This window comes from Clarias gariepinus, chromosome 6, assembly GCF_024256425.1.
Source record: "Clarias gariepinus isolate MV-2021 ecotype Netherlands chromosome 6, CGAR_prim_01v2, whole genome shotgun sequence".
Taxonomy (NCBI): Eukaryota; Metazoa; Chordata; class Actinopteri; order Siluriformes; family Clariidae; genus Clarias; species Clarias gariepinus.
This window is the reverse complement of record NC_071105.1, coordinates 32,684,278-32,703,662: the sequence shown is the minus strand read 5'-3', so window position 1 is coordinate 32,703,662 and position 19,385 is coordinate 32,684,278. Positions and strand designations below refer to the sequence as shown.

At 44.3% G+C, this 19,385-nt stretch overlaps 1 protein-coding gene across 1 annotated transcript; it reads left to right on the top strand.

The window, feature by feature from the left end:
- Nucleotides 1–1,993: 1,993 nt before the first annotated feature.
- Nucleotides 1,994–19,180, top strand: LOC128527085 (axin-2-like). Its single transcript, XM_053499372.1, has 11 exons — nucleotides 1,994–2,281; nucleotides 3,104–3,984; nucleotides 7,439–7,579; nucleotides 10,476–10,578; nucleotides 12,198–12,338; nucleotides 13,056–13,513; nucleotides 13,619–13,795; nucleotides 13,970–14,185; nucleotides 14,661–14,750; nucleotides 15,665–15,838; nucleotides 17,612–19,180. The coding sequence occupies exons 2-11, from the start codon at nucleotides 3,197–3,199 to the stop codon at nucleotides 17,736–17,738; spliced, it is 2,415 nt and encodes an 804-aa protein (XP_053355347.1). The 5' UTR covers nucleotides 1,994–2,281; nucleotides 3,104–3,196; the 3' UTR covers nucleotides 17,739–19,180.
- Nucleotides 19,181–19,385: the final 205 nt, after the last annotated feature.

Genomic DNA, 19,385 nt, shown 5'->3' with positions numbered 1-19,385 from the left:
ATCATTTTATGACCAGTATTTGCTAATAAAAGTGTGAAATTATAAGACACGTTTGTTCCGGGACATGGCTGGGAGGTGTGACATGCTTTGAAGTGCTCATAGTTACCGCCTCATACCACAGCTTGTTTTAAAATAGCCTGGAGCAGGTCAGTTACTGCTAAACACTTCAAAACCTGAGAGGTGGTGGAAGGAAAACAGGAATGTATATTTAATATCTGGGTGTTTTATTAGTCTTCTTAAGGTTCATTAAGTGTAACACAAAAAAAAAGACATAGTCGAAGACATAATGAAGATATTAGATGGACAATGTTAAATTGGTATGTTAAAGTAGTAAAATTATAATAAATTATATAAAAAACTAAATTAGTATGTGTTATTGAAAAACAATAAAACGATAAATATGATTACTAATATGACATATTATTTAATACATATTATAAATGAATTTATTATATTATATTATATTATATTATATTATATCACACAGTCACGGTATTGATGCCATTATTTCTTCCACTATCATAGTACGTACAATTAATTATAGCGCCACCTGTTGGTAAACTCTTTCACACAGTAGTATGATTATGGGATCCAAATAAATAGAAACCCTATATCAATAGTCTTACAGTCTTTGTAAGAGATTTCATGCTTTATTATAGATGACCGGGTGCCAGATTTTCTACACCAATCATCAATAAATCAACCCCAAAGTGTACTCCAAATGGAGATTACTCCCTGGAGGGGGAAAACGTATAGAGAACACGGTTAGTAAAGGGGGCTCAATGGGATGCTGTACATACAGTATTTGTTTTCCATGCAGAAAAATGTGGCCTAAGAGCTAAAACAGAGGTCTTTAATGTACGGTAAGGTGTGTTTAAATCTACGTGCACATACAGCCACATTTCTCAAACACATATCTTTAATAATACAATAACGTGCACCACATAGTACTTTTGATCCTGATATTAAATTACCAACAAGCAGATTACAATTAGAACCTTGAATGTACTCATATCTTAAGCAAATAAAAAATCTTATGCAACGTAAAACACAGTACAACTGGAGAATATCTAAAGAACAGATTGGAGCAGACTAAACCATTTCAGCCACGTAAGAGCTGTGTAAGTGTGTATACAATACATAAGAGCCTGTGTGAGTGTGTGTATAATACATAAGAGTCTGTGTAAGTGTGTATACAATACCTTAGAACCTGTGTAAGTGTGTATGGAGACAGTGAGCCTACCACTGCAAGACATTTTGTCCAGAATGACAGCAGCTTGACAAAGTAATGGGATTCATGTGAAGAATAGATTAAAGGGTCAAGAACACAAAAAGGTCCACATGAGTGACAATCGATGATGGTCGCAACATAGGTCTAGTCCACACTAATAGAAATATTCATTGAAAAAAGAATTTTGTCTTTTACTGTATGATGAAAATGCAGAGAAGATGAAGTTTTTTCTTTAATGATTTGGATTTTTTGTGATTAAATCATGCTTTTATTCTTTATTTATTTTATTTTTTTTGTAAAAGCCCTAGTACTTTATATGACCGACCTCTGCATACTCAGTACTGTTATCAACTACACACATCTTTTTGATTGTTTTGTACCCTAGACATCTTAAATGGCAAACACACACACACACACACACACACACAAACACACCACATTGAACTGCATTGTAGAAATGGACAATGACCTTTCATTGGGAATCTTATGTAATTAATGCACGTTTAAAATAGGCATTTTTTTTATAATTGGGGTAGAAATTTGTTTAAATATATAAAGTATAAAGAAAAGAGGGGGATTGCTGATAGTGTGAAAAATGATGTAGAAGGAATTATCCATATCTGGCAACCCTTGTTTCGCTTTGACGTTGGAGAGTAGGAGGAGGGGTGTGTGTGTGTGTGTGTGTGTGTGTGTAGTACTACCCTTTGATATTCTGATACCTCCTCTGCTCAGAGAGAGGAGGATCCACGGCGTGCTTTGCTTCAGCCCAGTTGCTGAATGGAACACGAGCGAAGCCGCAGCGTCTTTCTTTCTCTCCCTCTCTCCCTCTCTCTCTGTCTGTGTGTCAATGAGATCGCACTTCCTTCGCATCTGTCCATTCTTTTTCACGGATTTATTGTTTCTTCCACGCACGAGAGGAGCATTTTCCTGGATTATCCCGTATTAGATTTTTTTTAACGTCTGGATTACCGGATCGCGTAAAATTTAAGACTGAATCTCAGGACTACAAGCAACTCTTCACTTATTTTCACGCGCGTGATGCAAATAATGGTACGAACGTAAAGTGCATGTTTCTTTTTTTGTGTGTATGTGTGTGTGTGGGGGGGTGTTCTTTTGGTTGCTATGACAACCGCCTCGAATGCCTTGTCTTTGATGGTTTGTATCCTTGATAGTACCGATTGCACATGTAATGTACAGGCTGTAAAACACGCCCTGGGATAAGATGATCTTATGCATTCTGTTCATTCGTGCCTATAGTGAGTGCGTTGAGGTTTTGTTGGTGTATCAGCAAGAAATTTTGATTGGAGTTGATGACTTCTTCATAAGTCATAAGTCGTATCAGTTCTAAAATTTCCACGAGTTCAAAAGTTTAGAGATGCACTTGAAGTTTTGATCTAGATCTGATGCATCTCAACGCGCTCGCCCCCCTCTCTCTCCAGATGAAGATCAGATGCAAAATCAAAAACACAAGCAACACCTTTCAAAAGTTAAAAAAGGAACTCTAACATTTGTGACAAGTATTAGGGTATACATAAGGAGTGCAATAGACTATAAAACAGCTTATTTGTTGTTATATAGTTTACAGAACGCATGGATATAAATTGGCCGTTTGGATTAATTAATAAATTGGTTCATTTTGGTTGAGTCCTGATCTATGGAAATGTTCAGTGTGCACATCTTTCATACTTGTGGTTTGAACAACTTGCAGAAGATTTAAAAAGTTTAAACTCCTTGTCGTGTAATGAACAGGTCATTTCTGTGTGCACAGACATTTCCAAGCTCCGCTACTGAAGCTGATTTTAAGGCTAAACATTGTTCATGCCTTTTTAATAATAAAATAACTCAAGCGCACTCGATGTATGTGTGTTACAGAGTGGCTCGACGCTTCACGGCTCCTTTCGGCCCTGAGAAGCGATCCGAGGTGCACTTACTTAACTTACAGGCGCGCGGAGAGGAAACGGAGCCATGAGTCGCGCGCTCATCGAACCCGTGGCCACCAGCTTTCGGGAAGACGCGCCCCGTCCGCCGGTACCGGGGGAAGAGGGCGAGGAGGAGGCGTCGTCGCTGTCGCGGCGCGATCCGTCGGCGTACATGAAACTCAAGAGCGCGGTGAAGACGGCGCGCGCGCCGCGGCGGGACGAGGACGAGCCGGAGGGAAGCGCGTCCCCGGACTCGCCGCTCGCGCGATGGACCAAGTCGCTGCGCTCGCTGCTGGCCGACCAGGACGGCGCGCACCTGTTCCGGACTTTCCTCGAGCGCGAGCGCTGCGAGGACGCGCTCGACTTCTGGTTCGCCTGCAACGGCTTCCGGCAGATGGACCTGCAGGACGCGAAGACGCGCCGGGTGGCGCGAGCCATCTACAAGCGCTACGTGGAGGGTCGCGGCGTGGTGGCCGAGCACCTGCGAGCGGCGACGCGCGCCTGCATCCGCGAGAGCGTCAAGAAGCAGCGGATCGAGCTGCGCATGTTCGACCAGGCTCAGACCGAGATCGAGGGCGGCCTGGAGGAGAGCGCCTACCGCGCGTTCCTCACCTCGGACATCTACCTGGACTACGTGCGCTCCGGCGGCGAGAACCACGCCTACGCGCATGGCGGCCTGGCGAGCCTCGAGCTCATGTGCGGCTACCTGCCGCCGCTCATCGAGGACAAGGAGTGGAGCTGCGGCGAGCTGAAGGCCAAAGCGCTGGCGGCTGTGGTCGGGCTGTCTGCCGAGACACTGCGCGCCACCATGACCCTGCGCACCGCCGACTGCAGGTAATAAACACAATCGACCAATCAGGGTGCCTGATATACTAAACCTTAATGTCTTACTGCTTATATACAACACAAAGTGCAGTGAAAGTCAAGATTTATTTAGTCACAGATTAGATTATCTGATCCTAAAAGTTAGCAGCTCTTGATCCATCTCCCTCTGCCATATGATCTACTAGACAGTTCAGGAGCTATTGTTAAAATAGTTGTTTAATGTTTACATCTAAATATTATTTAAGGTTATAATCAACTTTGTGCGTTGTGTTATAGAATGAATGATCATAAATGACTATGTGATGGTTTCTGAGGGGCTTCATCGGTTGCTCCTCGGTACTAAAGATCTGCGAGTCTATCAGTTTGACTCTTCACTTCTAGACAATATGATGTATATAATAATAACACCTTTATTGTTATATCATAAACACAACCTCGAGTTGCAGAAAACAAACTATCATTTTGATTCGAAAGACGAACCCTGATCCAACAGCAAGCGAGGAAGCATCTTCATTATGACTCGAATTATCTTAGATAACTCTGACAGCTCCTGCGAGACACTGTAGTACCTGCATAATAGCTGCAGCCATCTGGTGGTCTGTTTTGTAATTTTAAAGCGCAGCTATGCGGTGAAATGATACAAATGGTATGAACGTAGAGGAAGGGGGCTCGAATCCTGTCTAATGACTTTGTTGGTATGAAATGAAAGGCAGCAAGTCCAGCCCTGCCGCTTTCATTCGTTTGAGCAGGTTGTTAGAGTGTAAAGCAAGTCGCCAGGAGTCGGCTCGAGTCAAGGTGGCGAGACTTGTATCCGAAATCCGTCGTGGATACAACATTGGCGAAACATCATTACAATTAAAACACAAGTCCATCTGCTTTGACTTAGCACCACAAGACGATTCAATGATCTGCCCTGGGTGACTTAAAAAAAAAAAAAAAAAAACTTTCATGTATGTGAAATTATAGCGCTCTCGAACCCAGCCATCTGGTGGTCTGCTTTGCGCTTTTTTGAAGTCAAACTTTGCGGTTCTGAGCCCAAACCCGATACTCAGCACTCCTTTACTGTGGTGTCTATGTATGTACACTAATGTTTGGGGACAGACTGTCACTCCACACTCATTAGTTATGCTGTTGGAGTGTTTTAAATTGGTGTGTGTTGCATGTCTGAAAGTGTGTGTGTGTCTGTGTCTGGTTTTCTCTCTCTTTCTATTTCACATCTCCTCTCACTTACACACACACATACACACTTGAGCTGCAGAAGGAAGATATTTTAGTTTTGGTCCAAGATGAAAGATAAGAAGTTTTCAAGGAAGCCTTTGTGTTCTGTTCCGCAGACGTTTCCAAACGCAGCTGCGCCGCACTGACACAGAGCTCTGTGTAAAAAAAAAAATTAAATAAAATAAATAATAAAATAATAATAATAATAAAATAAAGAACTCTGGGTTTTCTGCCTGATTCTCAATCAAAGCCTGGTTTTAATAGCACTGACCAAACTGGTCTTAGTACATCCACACAATAAAGCGAAAGACATCTGGAAACAATTACATCGCAATGCACTTGAAGTTTTTTTTCTTCCCCCCGGTCCTTTGTTGTGTCTTAAAGACAGATCACTGGAGTAAACAGAACGTGGCCGCTCTTTTTCTGGATTTTAAAAAGTGGGCAGATGAAAAGAGCTTAAGCAAGAAGCATGACCAAATGGTTCCAAACTCTGTGTGTGTATGCATGCATATGTGTGTGTGAGAGAGAGTGCGTGTGCTTGTGGCTGCCAGCACATACACAAAGTGTGTACGTGTGTGTGTGTGTGTGTGTGCCTCAGTGGAGACAAAGTGTCCTGCCTCTGCTGTTATGAGGAGGATGGGGGTGTCGCTGACATAAGGGCATCTCTGCTTCTTCCTGCTGGTGTTTTCACTAAGAGAGAGAGAGAGAGAGAGAGAAAGAGGCAGGGAGAAAGGGAATGGGGGGTTAGTGTGTGTTGGGGGGGAGGGGAGGTGTTGGGGGGTAGGGTACAGCCCTCCTCTTTCCCCATGGCCTGCGCCAACTCTGTGTGTGATGGAGTTTTTATCTGACACATGTGGAACTAATTTCAGACACCCCCCCCTCACCCCATCCCCTCTTCTAAAGAGGCTCCTTCTCCCTTAGAATCCTGTATCTCACTGCTTTTTGGCCGGTCCTTCTTTTGCCTTTTATCTCATTCTGAAAAATCTCTCTGATAGAGACTAAGCCAGAGAGAGAGAGAGAGAGAGAAGACCCAGCTGAGTGTGTGCACAGTAGAGTAGGAGGTCAAGCTTGGGCTTATGGCTTTAGTCATGCTGCGCCTCTCTCTTTCTCTACTTTTTTCTCTATCTCCTTTTTTTCTCACACATGACCCCGTGTTAATGTGTAGTAGGCATTTCTCATAAAGTTCAGCTCTCTCTCTCTCTCTCTCGTTCCCCTCCCCTCTTTCTGCCAGGCAAGCAGGAATGCAGCACAGCAGGAGAGAAGAGAAAGACAAAAAAAGTTGAGAAAGAGTGAGAGAGAGAGAGAGAGAGAGAGAGAGAGAGAATGAGAGAATGAGGGAGGAGTGGAAAGAGAAAGCAAAGCGTTGGAGTAGAAGAGTGCGGGGAAACTTTTTTGATCCAAACCAAACAGTGAGGTGGGAGTGTAGACAGCAGAATTAGGGGAAGTGGTTGTTGGTTGTTGACATACTGAAAGACACATTATAGCATGCATATATATATATATATATATATATATATATATATATATATATAAAGATGGGAGGGGGCACAGGTTCATCATAAGTCAGCAGTTGCAGCAATGCGGCGATCAGATTTCTCTCGCGATGATTGATTGAAGTTGAGGTAGAAAGTGAGAACATTTAACATCAGTTGGTCCGTTTCTACAAGTATCATGATTGAATCATGACCCGTGTGCAATTTTAGGAAGTCAATCAAAGATCCGGGTGTGTGAGGTGGACGCTATTCCTCAGCAATCCGCCAGTGAATACCATTTCACTATGAACAACTGCTTCTTTCTCCAGCAACAATTTTAAGTTAATAAGAAAAAGAAACAACTTGTCTTGCAATGAAAAACAAAGCACTGACACTAGAGACTTCTTCTGTAAGGACACAGATGTATCATACATTTGTCCTTGTTAAAACAGCGACGGGTGTCCATACAATACAATACTAGTCCATGCTACTAACACGCTAACACTACAGAAGCAGCAACAAATCACAAGCACAGGTTCATAAATCAATCATATATATCATTTTATCAAGAGCCTTCGACCAATCAGATTTCAGAATTGAATATTGTATAGCCACTTCTATATCGCTTCCCTTGAATCTTACCTAGCAAAAGTTCAATAGGTGAGTGTTAAATAGGTTGTGTGTACTCCGTACAAGATATCGTCTATGTGGAAACACTAAACAATGATTGTTTCAAAGTTTTATGTAACACTGGATTCCTGTTGTGTTTTCAGGGCTCAAAAACGTGGAGACCCGGCCAGTCCGTATTTCGTGAACTCGGGTCACGTCGTGGCTCCGGCCAGCAGCGCCAACAACAGTGAGGTGTCCAGCGACGCCACCACTGACGACTCCATGTCTATGACCGACAGCAGCGTGTAAGTACGACGCCCTTGCTTTAATCCACCCACTCAAGTGTTTTCATCAATTTGTTATTCGCTTCAAAGTAAAGATTTTAACAGACGAGCGTTTGAGCGAAGCGGAAAAGCAGTCACACCTAAAATGACGCTGAAACAGCTGTACTATGATTAGGGAAAGACTGGCAAGGAACTGGAATTGGAAGGACTTTCGGTGGATTTGTTTTTGTAGTCTTGAGTTATTGAGGTTCAACAGAGCTCTTTTGCGTAGGTACGGGAAGTAGAGACGTGTGGAGTTTTGAGTTGAGAATTTCCAGGTCTGGTGGCAATGCAGCTGCAAATACTGAAAAAAAAGAAACACATCCCACAAGACCTTCGTTCAGGTATCGGTGAATTTGGTACAAAAGTTATATCGTAGAGCAATTTGGAACATTACAGGTACGGCTGCGTTAAGAGAAACGATGACTCGGCACATGCCATCTAGCAGGTTATTAGGGCAACCACAGAAGAAGAAGAAAATGAAGAGGTTTTAAATCCTTTTGAAATTGGAAATCTTTGAAAGCCCTCATAACACAAGGGAACATTTAGTGCTGCTGGACGTCCTGCTGTCGTTTCATGTAAATCGGAGTTGGATGGCCACACAGATTAATTTGGAATTCAGAAATGCGTAGCGTTTTCAAGAACTTCACCTTTCCTTTTTTTGTTTTTTATTGTTTCATTTTGTAGCGTTTTTTACTTTGATCTCCTCCGAACAGGTTTGTTTTTCTAATCATTATCTCATCGTTTCCTTTTCTCCGATATGCATGGCAAAATTAGCCGTTAGCCTTTAAGTATGTCTCGACGAGAGTAGGAGAAGAAGGAGGGGGCTTGGCATAGCTTGAAAGCGAGGCTTTACCCGCGCTGCACCGCTGCGGTTTCCCAGCAGCCTTAGCGCGATGAGATCAAGTGTCAGAGCGCGTTCGGTCGGCAGGCGTAGACGAGCGCACAGACCTCATTCCTGGACCCGCAGACGACTCACCTGGGGTTCCCAATGCTGGGATTAAAATCACACTCTCTCATCGTGACCCCTAACCCCTTCACCACTACACATACACACACACACACACACACACTCTCTCTCTCACATACACACAATCCAGCCTCCCTCCCTTTTTTTTTTCAAAGGAGCCTTACGTGGTTTCAGAGAGGATGAAAGGCCGAGTTGAATGGCGCTCTTGGCCCATTGTTTGGCTTCCAGAGCTTCAGGAGGGAGAACGGGGAGGAGGGGACGGGGTGCGGGGATTTGTGAGAGCAACTCAGACCGCTTTGAAAATTAGTTGCACGACTGAATTGTTGGTGGGGGCATGTACGGCTTCCCCCTGAAGAGAGAGAAAGCGAGAAGGCTACTTTCATTCACTCCAACATCGCCGTTGTTTTTTAAAGAACTTCAAATTATACAGAGCAATAGGCTATCCGTATCGCTAATCCGCCTGTTTGTGTTCGGTTTGCACGCTTTAAAAAGGGTATAGCCAAACTGCTAACACTACCGACTCCAGCTGAGCGCTACGAGCCGCTAATTAGCATGATGTCATTTGCATAATGCTAATTGGAGGCCACCAGTATTCATCGTTAAGAAATGCACACCACTGAAGGAATTCTCCCAGAACCGCTAATGTGGCTAGCAGGTAGCATGACCCCGGCTAGCCGATTTGCTTGAGTTTATTGTTTCTAAACAGTTATGCACACTGTTTTTTTTTTTTTTTTTCAAAGTCAGGCCACAAAGCATTTTCTATCAGAACTTTCCAATCACCTCAATCAGTGTACGTTTGTAGTACGGAGGAAGAAAATGATTTTCATTCACTGAAGTGTTACAAGCAAGCGATAAAAAACGTCAAAGTTACAGGGTCCTGCCAAGTTCTTCACAGATGGCTGGAGTTTAGCAATGTCTTTATGAATTTTTTTTTCTTTTTTGCTCTTGCATGAACTGTCCGATATCTATGACACTTTAAAAGGCACGGCACAAATTTGAATCACAGTTTGAGATAAAGGCATAAAGCCAGGGTTAGAGGTGATTTCAGGCCCATTCTTTTTTTTTCCCCCTCTTGCTTATATCTTATTTATGGATTTACTTGGACTCTAGGGAATGCGGCGGTGCCAACTTCAAACATTACCTTATCTTACAAACCGAGCTTTTGATGTTGCTGAGATCAGAGGAGCCGCGAGATGCTGTTGCCAAATGAAGATGGCAGGGAGCGCATATGCGCATGAGTGTGAGATTTCAAAGAGAGAGAGAGAGAGAGAGAGAGTAATGTTCGGGATAGGTCACGCTCCGTAGACTTCAGATGTAAATACTGCAACAGCAGTTGACAAAAAAGCACCCGGACACGAACAAATCGTGACGGAAACTAGTCGATTAGCGCGAGTGAAGAGAAAAGTCAGGCTTCCGCTCACTCGAAAAATATTAGATCTTCACTTGCGAATGAGCTCGTCATCATCGTTATTAAGTCTCCCTGCGTATTTTAAGGATTAGCAATCAGAAAGTGACCCCCTGTCGAGCGGCTCTGTGTTTGCTCCTGCCTTTGATGGCTCTCTCATGCCCTCAGTAGGGGAGAGAGAGAGAGAGAGAAAGAGAGATGAGGCTGACATCGGGCAGTAAACAGTGGTCCCCAGGGTCTCATCTAAAATCATTAAAGGAGAGGTGTGTCGTGTTGCTAATGCCCTTAATGCTGTAGAAACTTGAGGCAGCGAAGACCAGGGCCTTCAAAGCAAGAAATTCTCCATTAATGGGTCAGGAGGTCGCTTCCAAACCAAACGAGAAAAGATTTCTTCTGTGCTTTAGAGCACTGAAACCTAATGCAGTGTTTAGTCTGAAGATTGTTGTCTTGTGGTCTTATTATTGTTTGTTTTTTTTCTTTCTTTCTTTCTTTCATTTAAACAGAGATGGGATCCCACCATACAAACAGGGCACGAAGAAGCAGCTACAGCGGGAGATGAACCGGAGCGTCAAGATCAACGGACAAGTTTCGCTCCCCCACTTTCCCGTAAGATCCTTTCGCTCTCTCTTCCCTCTTCCCTCCGAGATCAGCGACTCCCGCCGCTGGCAGCTGGGTCCTCTCCCCCCCAAGTGGGAGCACTGTTTTTATTTCTTCAAGCTCGTGTTTTGACAGAATATTATATTCTTCCGCTCATTTTCATATAAAAGGCTACAAATGAAAGCCTGCATTAGCATATGCATCCCCCCCTCCTCTTCCCTCTTTCAACCCCCCCACCCAACACACACACACACACACCCCTCGTCATGTATCTCCATAGAAATAACGCTCTCGCATCCCTGCTGCTGTTTGAAGATAAAGATAAAGGTTCCGTTCAGATTTTCGATTCGGATTCCGGTCCTAAGAAGATCCGACGCAGGCGAAGAACGGGCACAGGAGGAAGGGCGGGGCGCAGGGGTCAAGTGGTCAGGATCTGGAAGTGAGAGCAGGAGTCGATCCTCAGCACCCTTTGATCAGATCCTGAATGCAGGCAGGCGGCTTGTGTGGCTTCTTTGGTGACAACCTCCAGCCGAGAACCAGACCCCCCCTTCTTCCCCCTTCTACTGTGTGTGTTTTTGTCGCATTGAACCCTCCCCCTCTTTCCACTCCTCCACCACCCCTCTCTTCTCTCTGATCTCCCCATGGTGTAGGGCTTAGCAGGGTGTGTTTGGGAGCAGGAGGTGTTGGGGGTGTTTTTGAGACTTGAGTTTGGGGTTGAGTGTTCGCTAAGGTCGGAGGTTACACTGGCAAAAAAATAATAATAATAATACCGTGATGCACTGCAGGGAGGAGACGAAAGTTTAGCCGGAAACTTCTGCGCTCTTTCTTCTTCGAAAAAAAACAAAAAAACAAAACAGGAAGTAGGGAAAAACTATATAAAACTGTCCTGACGTGGCTTATTCACAGTCAGGAAATAGATTACTTCTCCTTTCTCTCTCTCTGATCTCCTCCAGCCCCCTCTCTCCATCCTCATCCCTGGCTCCATCCCTCTCTCAGTCCTCTTCCTCCCTTTTCTTTCTCCTCTTCTTTTAATTTTGTCCCCCTGCTCTTTTTTTCTGTCTATCTGGCTTTTATTTTGGGATTTAAAAGCCTGTGTCGCCCCCCCACAGCCCCTTCACCCCCACTCCTTGCGTGTGTTTGATGTTTGACAAGGGTTCTTTGAAGCTGGCTGACTTCAGAGCCTCCATGCTGATGGCATGGGTGGTGGGTGTGTGCGCACAAGTGTGTGTGTATGTGTGTGTGTGTGTGTGTGTGTGTGTGTGTGTGTGTGTGTTGGTCCAGCTCTTTTGCCCAAGGCTGGCAGTACTTTTAGTAGTTGTCATTAAAGGAAAAAGAGGAGAAGTCAGAGATGAAGGGTGTTTGAGGACTCAGGGTCAGGTCAATAGCTTGAGATGGAACTATAAAGAAACGCACAGTCTTACGTCCTGTACAGCGACATAACACACCGTACACGTTCAGTTTCTTTAAGACCTGTGTAATTGCTCACTAGCCGAAGGGAAACCTTGGTAACTACCCAGAGAGAAAACGGCCCCCAAAAGTTTAACATCAGTGTGCTGTTACTGCATTGCATTTAAGCTAGCGAGATAAAGCAGCCCACTTAAAATCAGGATTTGTCTTCTCCCATGCAGAGGACGCAGCGATTGCCGAGAGAGATGGCTCCCGTGAAGCCGTCCACGTTCGCAGCAGAACTGATCGCCCGCCTGGAGAAACTGAAGCGCGAGCAGGACACGTTCAACTCTCTGGAGGAAAGGTTGCAGCAAATACAGGAGGTATGCAACCACCACGTCCCAGTATACCTTACATTTATTCTAATACAGTCAGGTTGTAAAACTGCAACAATCCATGATGTTTGCCAGATCAATCATTCCGCACTCGCTCCTTCGTCAAGAGCACACACCTCCCGCACCTCATCACACTCAATTATTGCTTGCTGAAAAGCCTCTTTTGAGGCAGGACCTCAGGGCAGCTCTTCTCCTGAGTGCCTAACCCCTTTCAACCTCTTTAAACCATGTGACCCCTGATCTTCGAACTCTGTGACCTTTCGGCACCTTATTGGCCTTTTTAGCCATGCCTGTGGTACTGATAAAAAAAAAAACAACACTGGGTGTACTTTATATTTTTATAAAAAATCTGAGTAGCAGGATTGTCTCTGACTGGCACTGCAAGTCTGATCATTTACTAAGGGAATAATATATTATTTTATTTTTTTTTACTTTGGGGTCAACACAGGCAAAGATATTATTGTATTTGTATTTATTGAGAAACACTTAGACACGCCTCAGAAGTAGAAAATATGTCAAGTTTTGAAGCTAGCAATGCAATGAATAAGAGAACAGAGACTGTCAGTGTTTCAGTGCTTTGAAATAGTAAGACTTGCCTGACCGCTTTGGTACACAGACTGGAAGGATAGTTTATCATTTAGATTTCTAATACAAGCAAGAATGACAGCCAACTCACTTCCTCGTGCTCTGTGCATGTGTGTGTAGGAAGAAGAGCGAGACGACAGCGAGTTACCCGTGGTCGTCCCCCAGCAGCCACCCACCTCCCTCAACCTCCTCTCCTCCGGATTGTGCGACGAAGACCCTCAAGCCATCCTGGACGAGCACCTCTCTAGGGTCCTAAAGACCCCAGGGTGCCAGTCCCCTAGCATACAAGGCTACTCTCCTCGCTCACGTTCCCCAGACCATCACCGTCAGCAAGGCTCCGTGCCCAACCTTTTACCTAGTATGCACTGTTCTGTACCATCCAAGATGCCCGTGATGGCTCCCAAGTCGTCCACCAAGCACATCCATCACCACTACATCCACCACCACCACACTGCTTCACCCAAGAGCAGGGAGGAGATGGAGGCCGAGGCGGCGCACCGAGTAGCGCAGTGTCTAGGATCGTCCGGGTCGGACTACTGCTACCAACGGTGCCACAACTCAGCCGATCTTCAACAAGGGTGAGTTCTGGAGGAACGAAATTATCTACATGAAAACATAACTACTAGAGCTCATCATGGTGCGGATCTCCTGGGCCTGATTTTCTTTTGATTTTTGTTTTCTAGGCGCACCAGCACATTGTCTAAGCGTCCCAGTAATATTAGTGATGGAATGAGCGGTTGCAAGTCGAGCGAAGAGGAAAGCAGCTCGCCTCTGCTTCCCAGAGATGGGATAGTTCGATCACACAACGTGTGGCAATGGATCCTGGAAAGTGAGAGGCAAAACAGGCACAAATCTCACAGGTGAGTCACACGAGCACACTTTATAGCTATGTGTTGAATCTCTACATACATTATGCCTATATGATGTACCTCCATATAAATTATAGCTATATACTACCTTTACATATGTTATAGCTATAAATCTGTTCGAAAATACAACATGGAAAATTAATTTTTAAAAATCGATTCTTACAGTTCTCAAGGCCTGAAGAAGACACACCCGAGCGACGTATCCTCTAAGACGCCCTTATGGGGTGGCGGAGGAGTAGGCGGTCATGCTCGAGCACACCATCCGGGTCATCCATTCATCCAGGATCCCACGATGCCACCCCTGTCGCCACCGAACACCCTGACCCAGCTCGAAGAAGCCTGCCGAAGACTGGAAGAAGCCTCCAAACCTACTAAACAAAGGTATGGAGTCAGCCCTATAGAATAACCATTCAGCGTTATTATGCATCTCGAATAAGATTGCTATCTTGTTACAAGGATAAAAACAGATAAAGGTTTTAGAAATGCACTGATCTCAGTGGTTCAGAGCGTATGCCGATATCTGATCTTCATCTGGTGCAATTCTTTTAGTTGGGTATTAACTAACCATCCTACTTGGTGCATTTAACCTATTTTCGAATTTGAAAATCACGAAATAGTCCTCATTGGGTTGGTGCATCCCCAACAGAATTTCCATCGGTTAGACCAAAACAGTTTTGACAGCATCTATGTGAAGTGCAGCCGAACCAACGGACAGCAACACTTTGTTGCAGAGGCATCTTGGGCCCAGAAGTGAAACATGTCAAAATAGTTTGACTGAAAAACCCTGGTTCAGTGTTATTTGAAGCTCAATTCCTTATGCTCGTCTAACGCATAACTCCATCTCTCAAACCCACAGAGCCTCCAGCCTGCAGAGAGAGAGAGTGCATCCGTCTCTTTTCTCCAACAGCAGCTCGCCTCTCATCAGCCCTGCTCTGCAGATGGATGAGTACGTATTATTTTTTCACTTTTTTTCATAAAAAAGAAAAAAAAAAATAGGAAAGAAGAATTGGGTGGAATCTGGGTGTTTTTAAACCCACGTAAAGTTTTTTTTAGATTTAACAATCCCTGAAATATTTTTGTCACTTGTCTCGGAGTTCTGTGGCGATGTTTGATGTCCAGCCACAGCCACCTGACAGCCAGCATATACACACACTTACACACTCTCTCTCTCTCTTCTGAGCTTTAATTGGCTGACCTTTAGCCAGCCAGCTGTCTCAGGGCGAACCATCGCCATCTGAAGCGGCGTTAACAAAGCCCTGGAAGTGAATGAAAAGCTTCACAGCTCTTTTGGGGGCTTGCCCTTTGGCCACCCCTGCAACACATGTTGGTCCAGGCCGGCCCTCTGAGCCTGCCACCGCACCACTGTGCACAGGTTGAGCTGGACCGTCACGTTAGGATTGGTGGGGGGGGGAGGGAGGAGAAAGGCAGAATCGAAAGCCTGTCGGGGTCTCTTAGCGAGAGGTCAGATTAGTGAAAAGCCTAGACACTGACACAAAGGCCCATCATCCATCAAACTCGGGAGGGCCCTCGCAGAGCCGTCTCACGCTGCACAACAGCTCGGCCTGCCTTCAGACGCAACCTAATCACATGTTACGCTCGAGAAAAGGCTCTTCTCAGCCTCTGCTGGCTTGGCCTTTCTCATCAAGGACACACTTTCACAAAAGAAAAACCAGCGCGGCCTAAACGTATATATTAAAAAATATCGATTTCATTGGGATATATGCAATCCAGCCGTGTGACCAATGTTGTATTGTATCCGCTATTAAGAAAGACAGTAATAATTAACATTGCTTCCTAGACTTAACTAAGAATAACAATGCCCCTACTCAGCATTAACCCATCTGTATTTCTTCTCCGAAGGTGGAAGGAGCAGCGGCGGTTGAGTGCCGGACACTCCAGCGCCCACTCTGGCACGGAGCTTGTGGTCACCTACTTCTTCTGCGGCGAGGAGATCCCTTACCGCAGACTCATGAAGACCCACAGCCTCACTCTCGGCCATTTCAAAGAGCAGCTCCGCAAGAAAGGCAACTACAGGTACGGCAAACTCGGTTTCTCGATATTTCAACGCGCGCCTGTTTGCCTGGAGTCCACAGGGCTGCAAAGAGACCATGTCTCTGTAATTAAGATGAGATGTCTAAGATAGGATGAGATAAGATGCACATCGCAACAATAATAATAATAAAAAAAGAACGCACGTGCAGAAGTAGGATGTGGTGGAGGGCCAGATTGTGTTGTGCGCATGGATCTGGGTCCGTCAGCCCCACTGATTCCCACGCTAAGGCGTTCTTAATAAGCATGGCTTCGCGGCCCAAACCCTATTATTTTCTGCCCACTGAGCTGCTGCGTTTGACAGCCTCTCAGATTCTTCCCAGGATTACATCAGCCGTAAGCCGTTCACGAACGCGCATCTTCAGAACGGGCAGCTCTTTACAGGACCCAGAGTGCTTTTGAACTTGGAACGCTAAACCTGAACGATCTCAAACAGAGGCTTAGGACATGTCTAGACGGAAAAAAATGAAAATGCTTCGCATTTGTTCCCTGACACTCGAACGCGGTTTAGGAGAAGTTTATCTATTTTCATATTTGTTTTTGTTTTTTTTAGTTCATCTAAGGCTTCAATTTCATCTAAGCACCATTTTTTTTTAAATTCATGCATTGAACATTAACCTACAACACATAAAATGATATTGCAGTAATAATAGTTTATACTCAATATTGCATAAAAGTTCACTTCATTCATTCATACTTTATAAAATTAATTATATAACTTTTGCAATCTGTTGATTTATTAGGCACTCCCCAAAGCTATAAATCAGAAACCTTTACCCCATGTCTTCCATTTATTCCCGTAGCTCTGGGAAATCAGACGATCTTGAAACCAGATCTAGAAAACACGCTGAACGCGTTTCTTTTTTTCCTCCCCTTCCTCTTCTTCATTCCTTTCTTTCCTTCTTCTCAGCTCCTATGTTCTTTCTTCATCTTCACTTCGCTCCGCTGAGCTTGCGAGGCTGTTTCATTCCCTCTGAGATGTGAGGAAATGAAGGATAGGATGGAGAACACTGTGATAGAAATGTATAGTAGAAGATGCTTATGTGTGCCAAGGTTACACGGCCTTCGGCGCATCTCCGCGACGCCTCTGTTCCTAATTGAGACGCGCGTTCGGTTTGTACAGAATAGAGAATAAACCGAAATACGGACTACATCAGACTGAGCAAAGCTAGAGAAGTGTAAAAAATGAGGAGGAAGAGAAGGAAGATTGGGGGGGAAAAAAGGAAAAAGGAAAACAAGTTTACACACATGCTGTTTGTGTGAGTTAGTCAGCTTTCACCCATAAACCCAGGCAGGCTGTGGAATTCCAAAGCTGCCCCACACATGGTGCGAGTCAGGCATTTTTCCATTACAAAGCCAATCATTAAATCTTCCCTGCTGATCCTTGCTCCTTTTAAAGAGACCTCAGATCATTAGGGGCTCAGGCTAGAATAGGGCCCCAACTGAACTTTCAGTGCTGTCTTTGTGCCAGGGTTAGTCGACCCTTGACCTTTAGAACACCCTCGAGGTCACGGTGAAGCTCCCTGGGTTTACTGTCAAAAGGCCAGGGTTTACTGGTGTTCCAAGCACAGAGGGTTTTAAAAAATGAGTCCAGACACATTTTGGTATCTAATAATGTTTAATGCAAGAAGGTTTACACAATCTCTCTATATGTCTTATATCAGCCTTATTGACTTGCATTAGGAACACTCTAAAAAAATAAAAATAAAAATGTATGAAATTGAGAATTTGTATTCACCAGGCATCTTCCCGTTGCAGGTACTACTTTAAGAAGGCCAGCGATGAGTTCGAGTGCGGCGCTGTGTTCGAGGAGATCTGGGAAGACGGCACGGTGCTGCCCATGTACGAAGGGAAGATCCTCGGAAAGGTCGAGCGCATGGACTGAGCGCATCCCGGCCACCCGGCTACTCGATTACTTTACGCCTTTTTAAGCGCTGGGATGACTGACGAACGAACTTCCTCTACCCAAGTCTGCTGCCACCAGGAACTCCGAGTCCAGCCGTCCATCAGACACAAGGCGAACAGACTCCTTCGGCACAAATTTGTGCCTTTTTAAAGCTACCTAGAGTTTAATATATTTGGAAAAAAGACAAAAAACCGGGATGTGATTGAAGGAACATTAATACATCGATGAAGATGATCAGAAGACCCTTTTTTTTTTAACCACTCCGCCTTAGAAAACAATTTTGAGCTGTTGCTCAAAAAATTTAAACCATTGAAGGTGCAGATTATTTCACTGCGCTGATGCAGCAAGTGGACGGAGCCTAAAGCGCATCATTTGCTTCATCTGTTGAACTCGGAAACGTCCATACATGCATATATACATACACGCCTATGTGTATATATACATGTGTCTAAGGAAGGTTTTTTTTTTTTTTTAACGTATTTATTGAACTATCTATACTATCCTAATTTTCCTGACTCTCACGTCCACAGAAAGGACACGCTGCTTAAAACGATTGTTTTTGTATAAGTAATGCAACACACACACAAACACACACACACACACACACACACTCTTCCCGTCCTTCGTACATCATGTTACTCATCATAATTTGCTGCAGCATAAGCTGCCTGTGCAGTAACTACTTTTTAAGAATTTCTACACTAGACATTCCTAGGTTCTTATTGCAACTAAAGTTCTATCAGCAAGTCACTGTTACTGTAGCTCTTACTTTTTAGCTGCTGAATCATCCATATCTCGTCGTCCTGCCTCTACTGAACGCTCCAATATTCATCGGGCAAGGTTACCAGGCTCATGCCTCGATATCGAAGATCTTGGAAAAGATTTTATATCGGTATAAATTTCCAATTAAGCGACCTTTAGGACTGAAATGATGAAATGAAATATGGCTGTCGGTTACAGAACCCTCTTCTTGTGGTGCCTTTGTTTTGTCGAGGTGTGAAGGTTTTTTTTTTTTTTTTTATTAACAGTATGCCTGTTTCGCACGTGCAATCCTAATTTTTTTATGTTATTTTTATTATTAGAAATCACGTAAAATGTTGTGATGGTTGTGTGGCCCAGGCATGCAGCTACAACTCGATTATTCCTTACAGCAAGCTGAAGGTACCAAAATTATTCCTTTAATTGCATATACCCTGCTTTTGAACTTACTTTTGAAAGTGCTGAAAATAGCAAACAGTTATTATACAGATCACAATACCCACACATTACAGCTACAAATCAGACAATGTGAAAAACAATCGGTTCACGTCATACGGAAAACTTCTGAAATACGGCACAAGTTGTGATTTTAGTTGTCACAGCCACAACTCACGTTCATTACACACACTGTAGGCCTATAGTTTCGAACGATGCACCGTGAAGGGAGGCGGGAGGTAGGTGTCGGGTGGGGTGGGGTGGGGTGCGGTGGGGTGGGTAGGGGTCACTAAAGTTTATTTGATATCAGTGCAGCACCTGTGCCTACATGGACCATACCATGTGCTACCCTGTTTCAGGGTGTTATTATATTCCCTTGGTTTTTAGAAGGGCTTTATGTTTTGAAACACTTTGTAAGCTTTTAATGATATC

Coding starts and splice junctions, on each gene's coding strand:
- LOC128527085 (XM_053499372.1), top strand. CDS start 3,197: ATGAGTCGCGCGCTCATCGAACCCGTGGCCACCAGCTTTCGGGAAGAC. Junction 14,186..14,660: donor TCCAAACCTACTAAACAAAG/GTATGGAGTCAG, acceptor TCAAACCCACAG/AGCCTCCAGCCTGCAGAGAG. Junction 14,751..15,664: donor CCTGCTCTGCAGATGGATGA/GTACGTATTATT, acceptor TCTTCTCCGAAG/GTGGAAGGAGCAGCGGCGGT.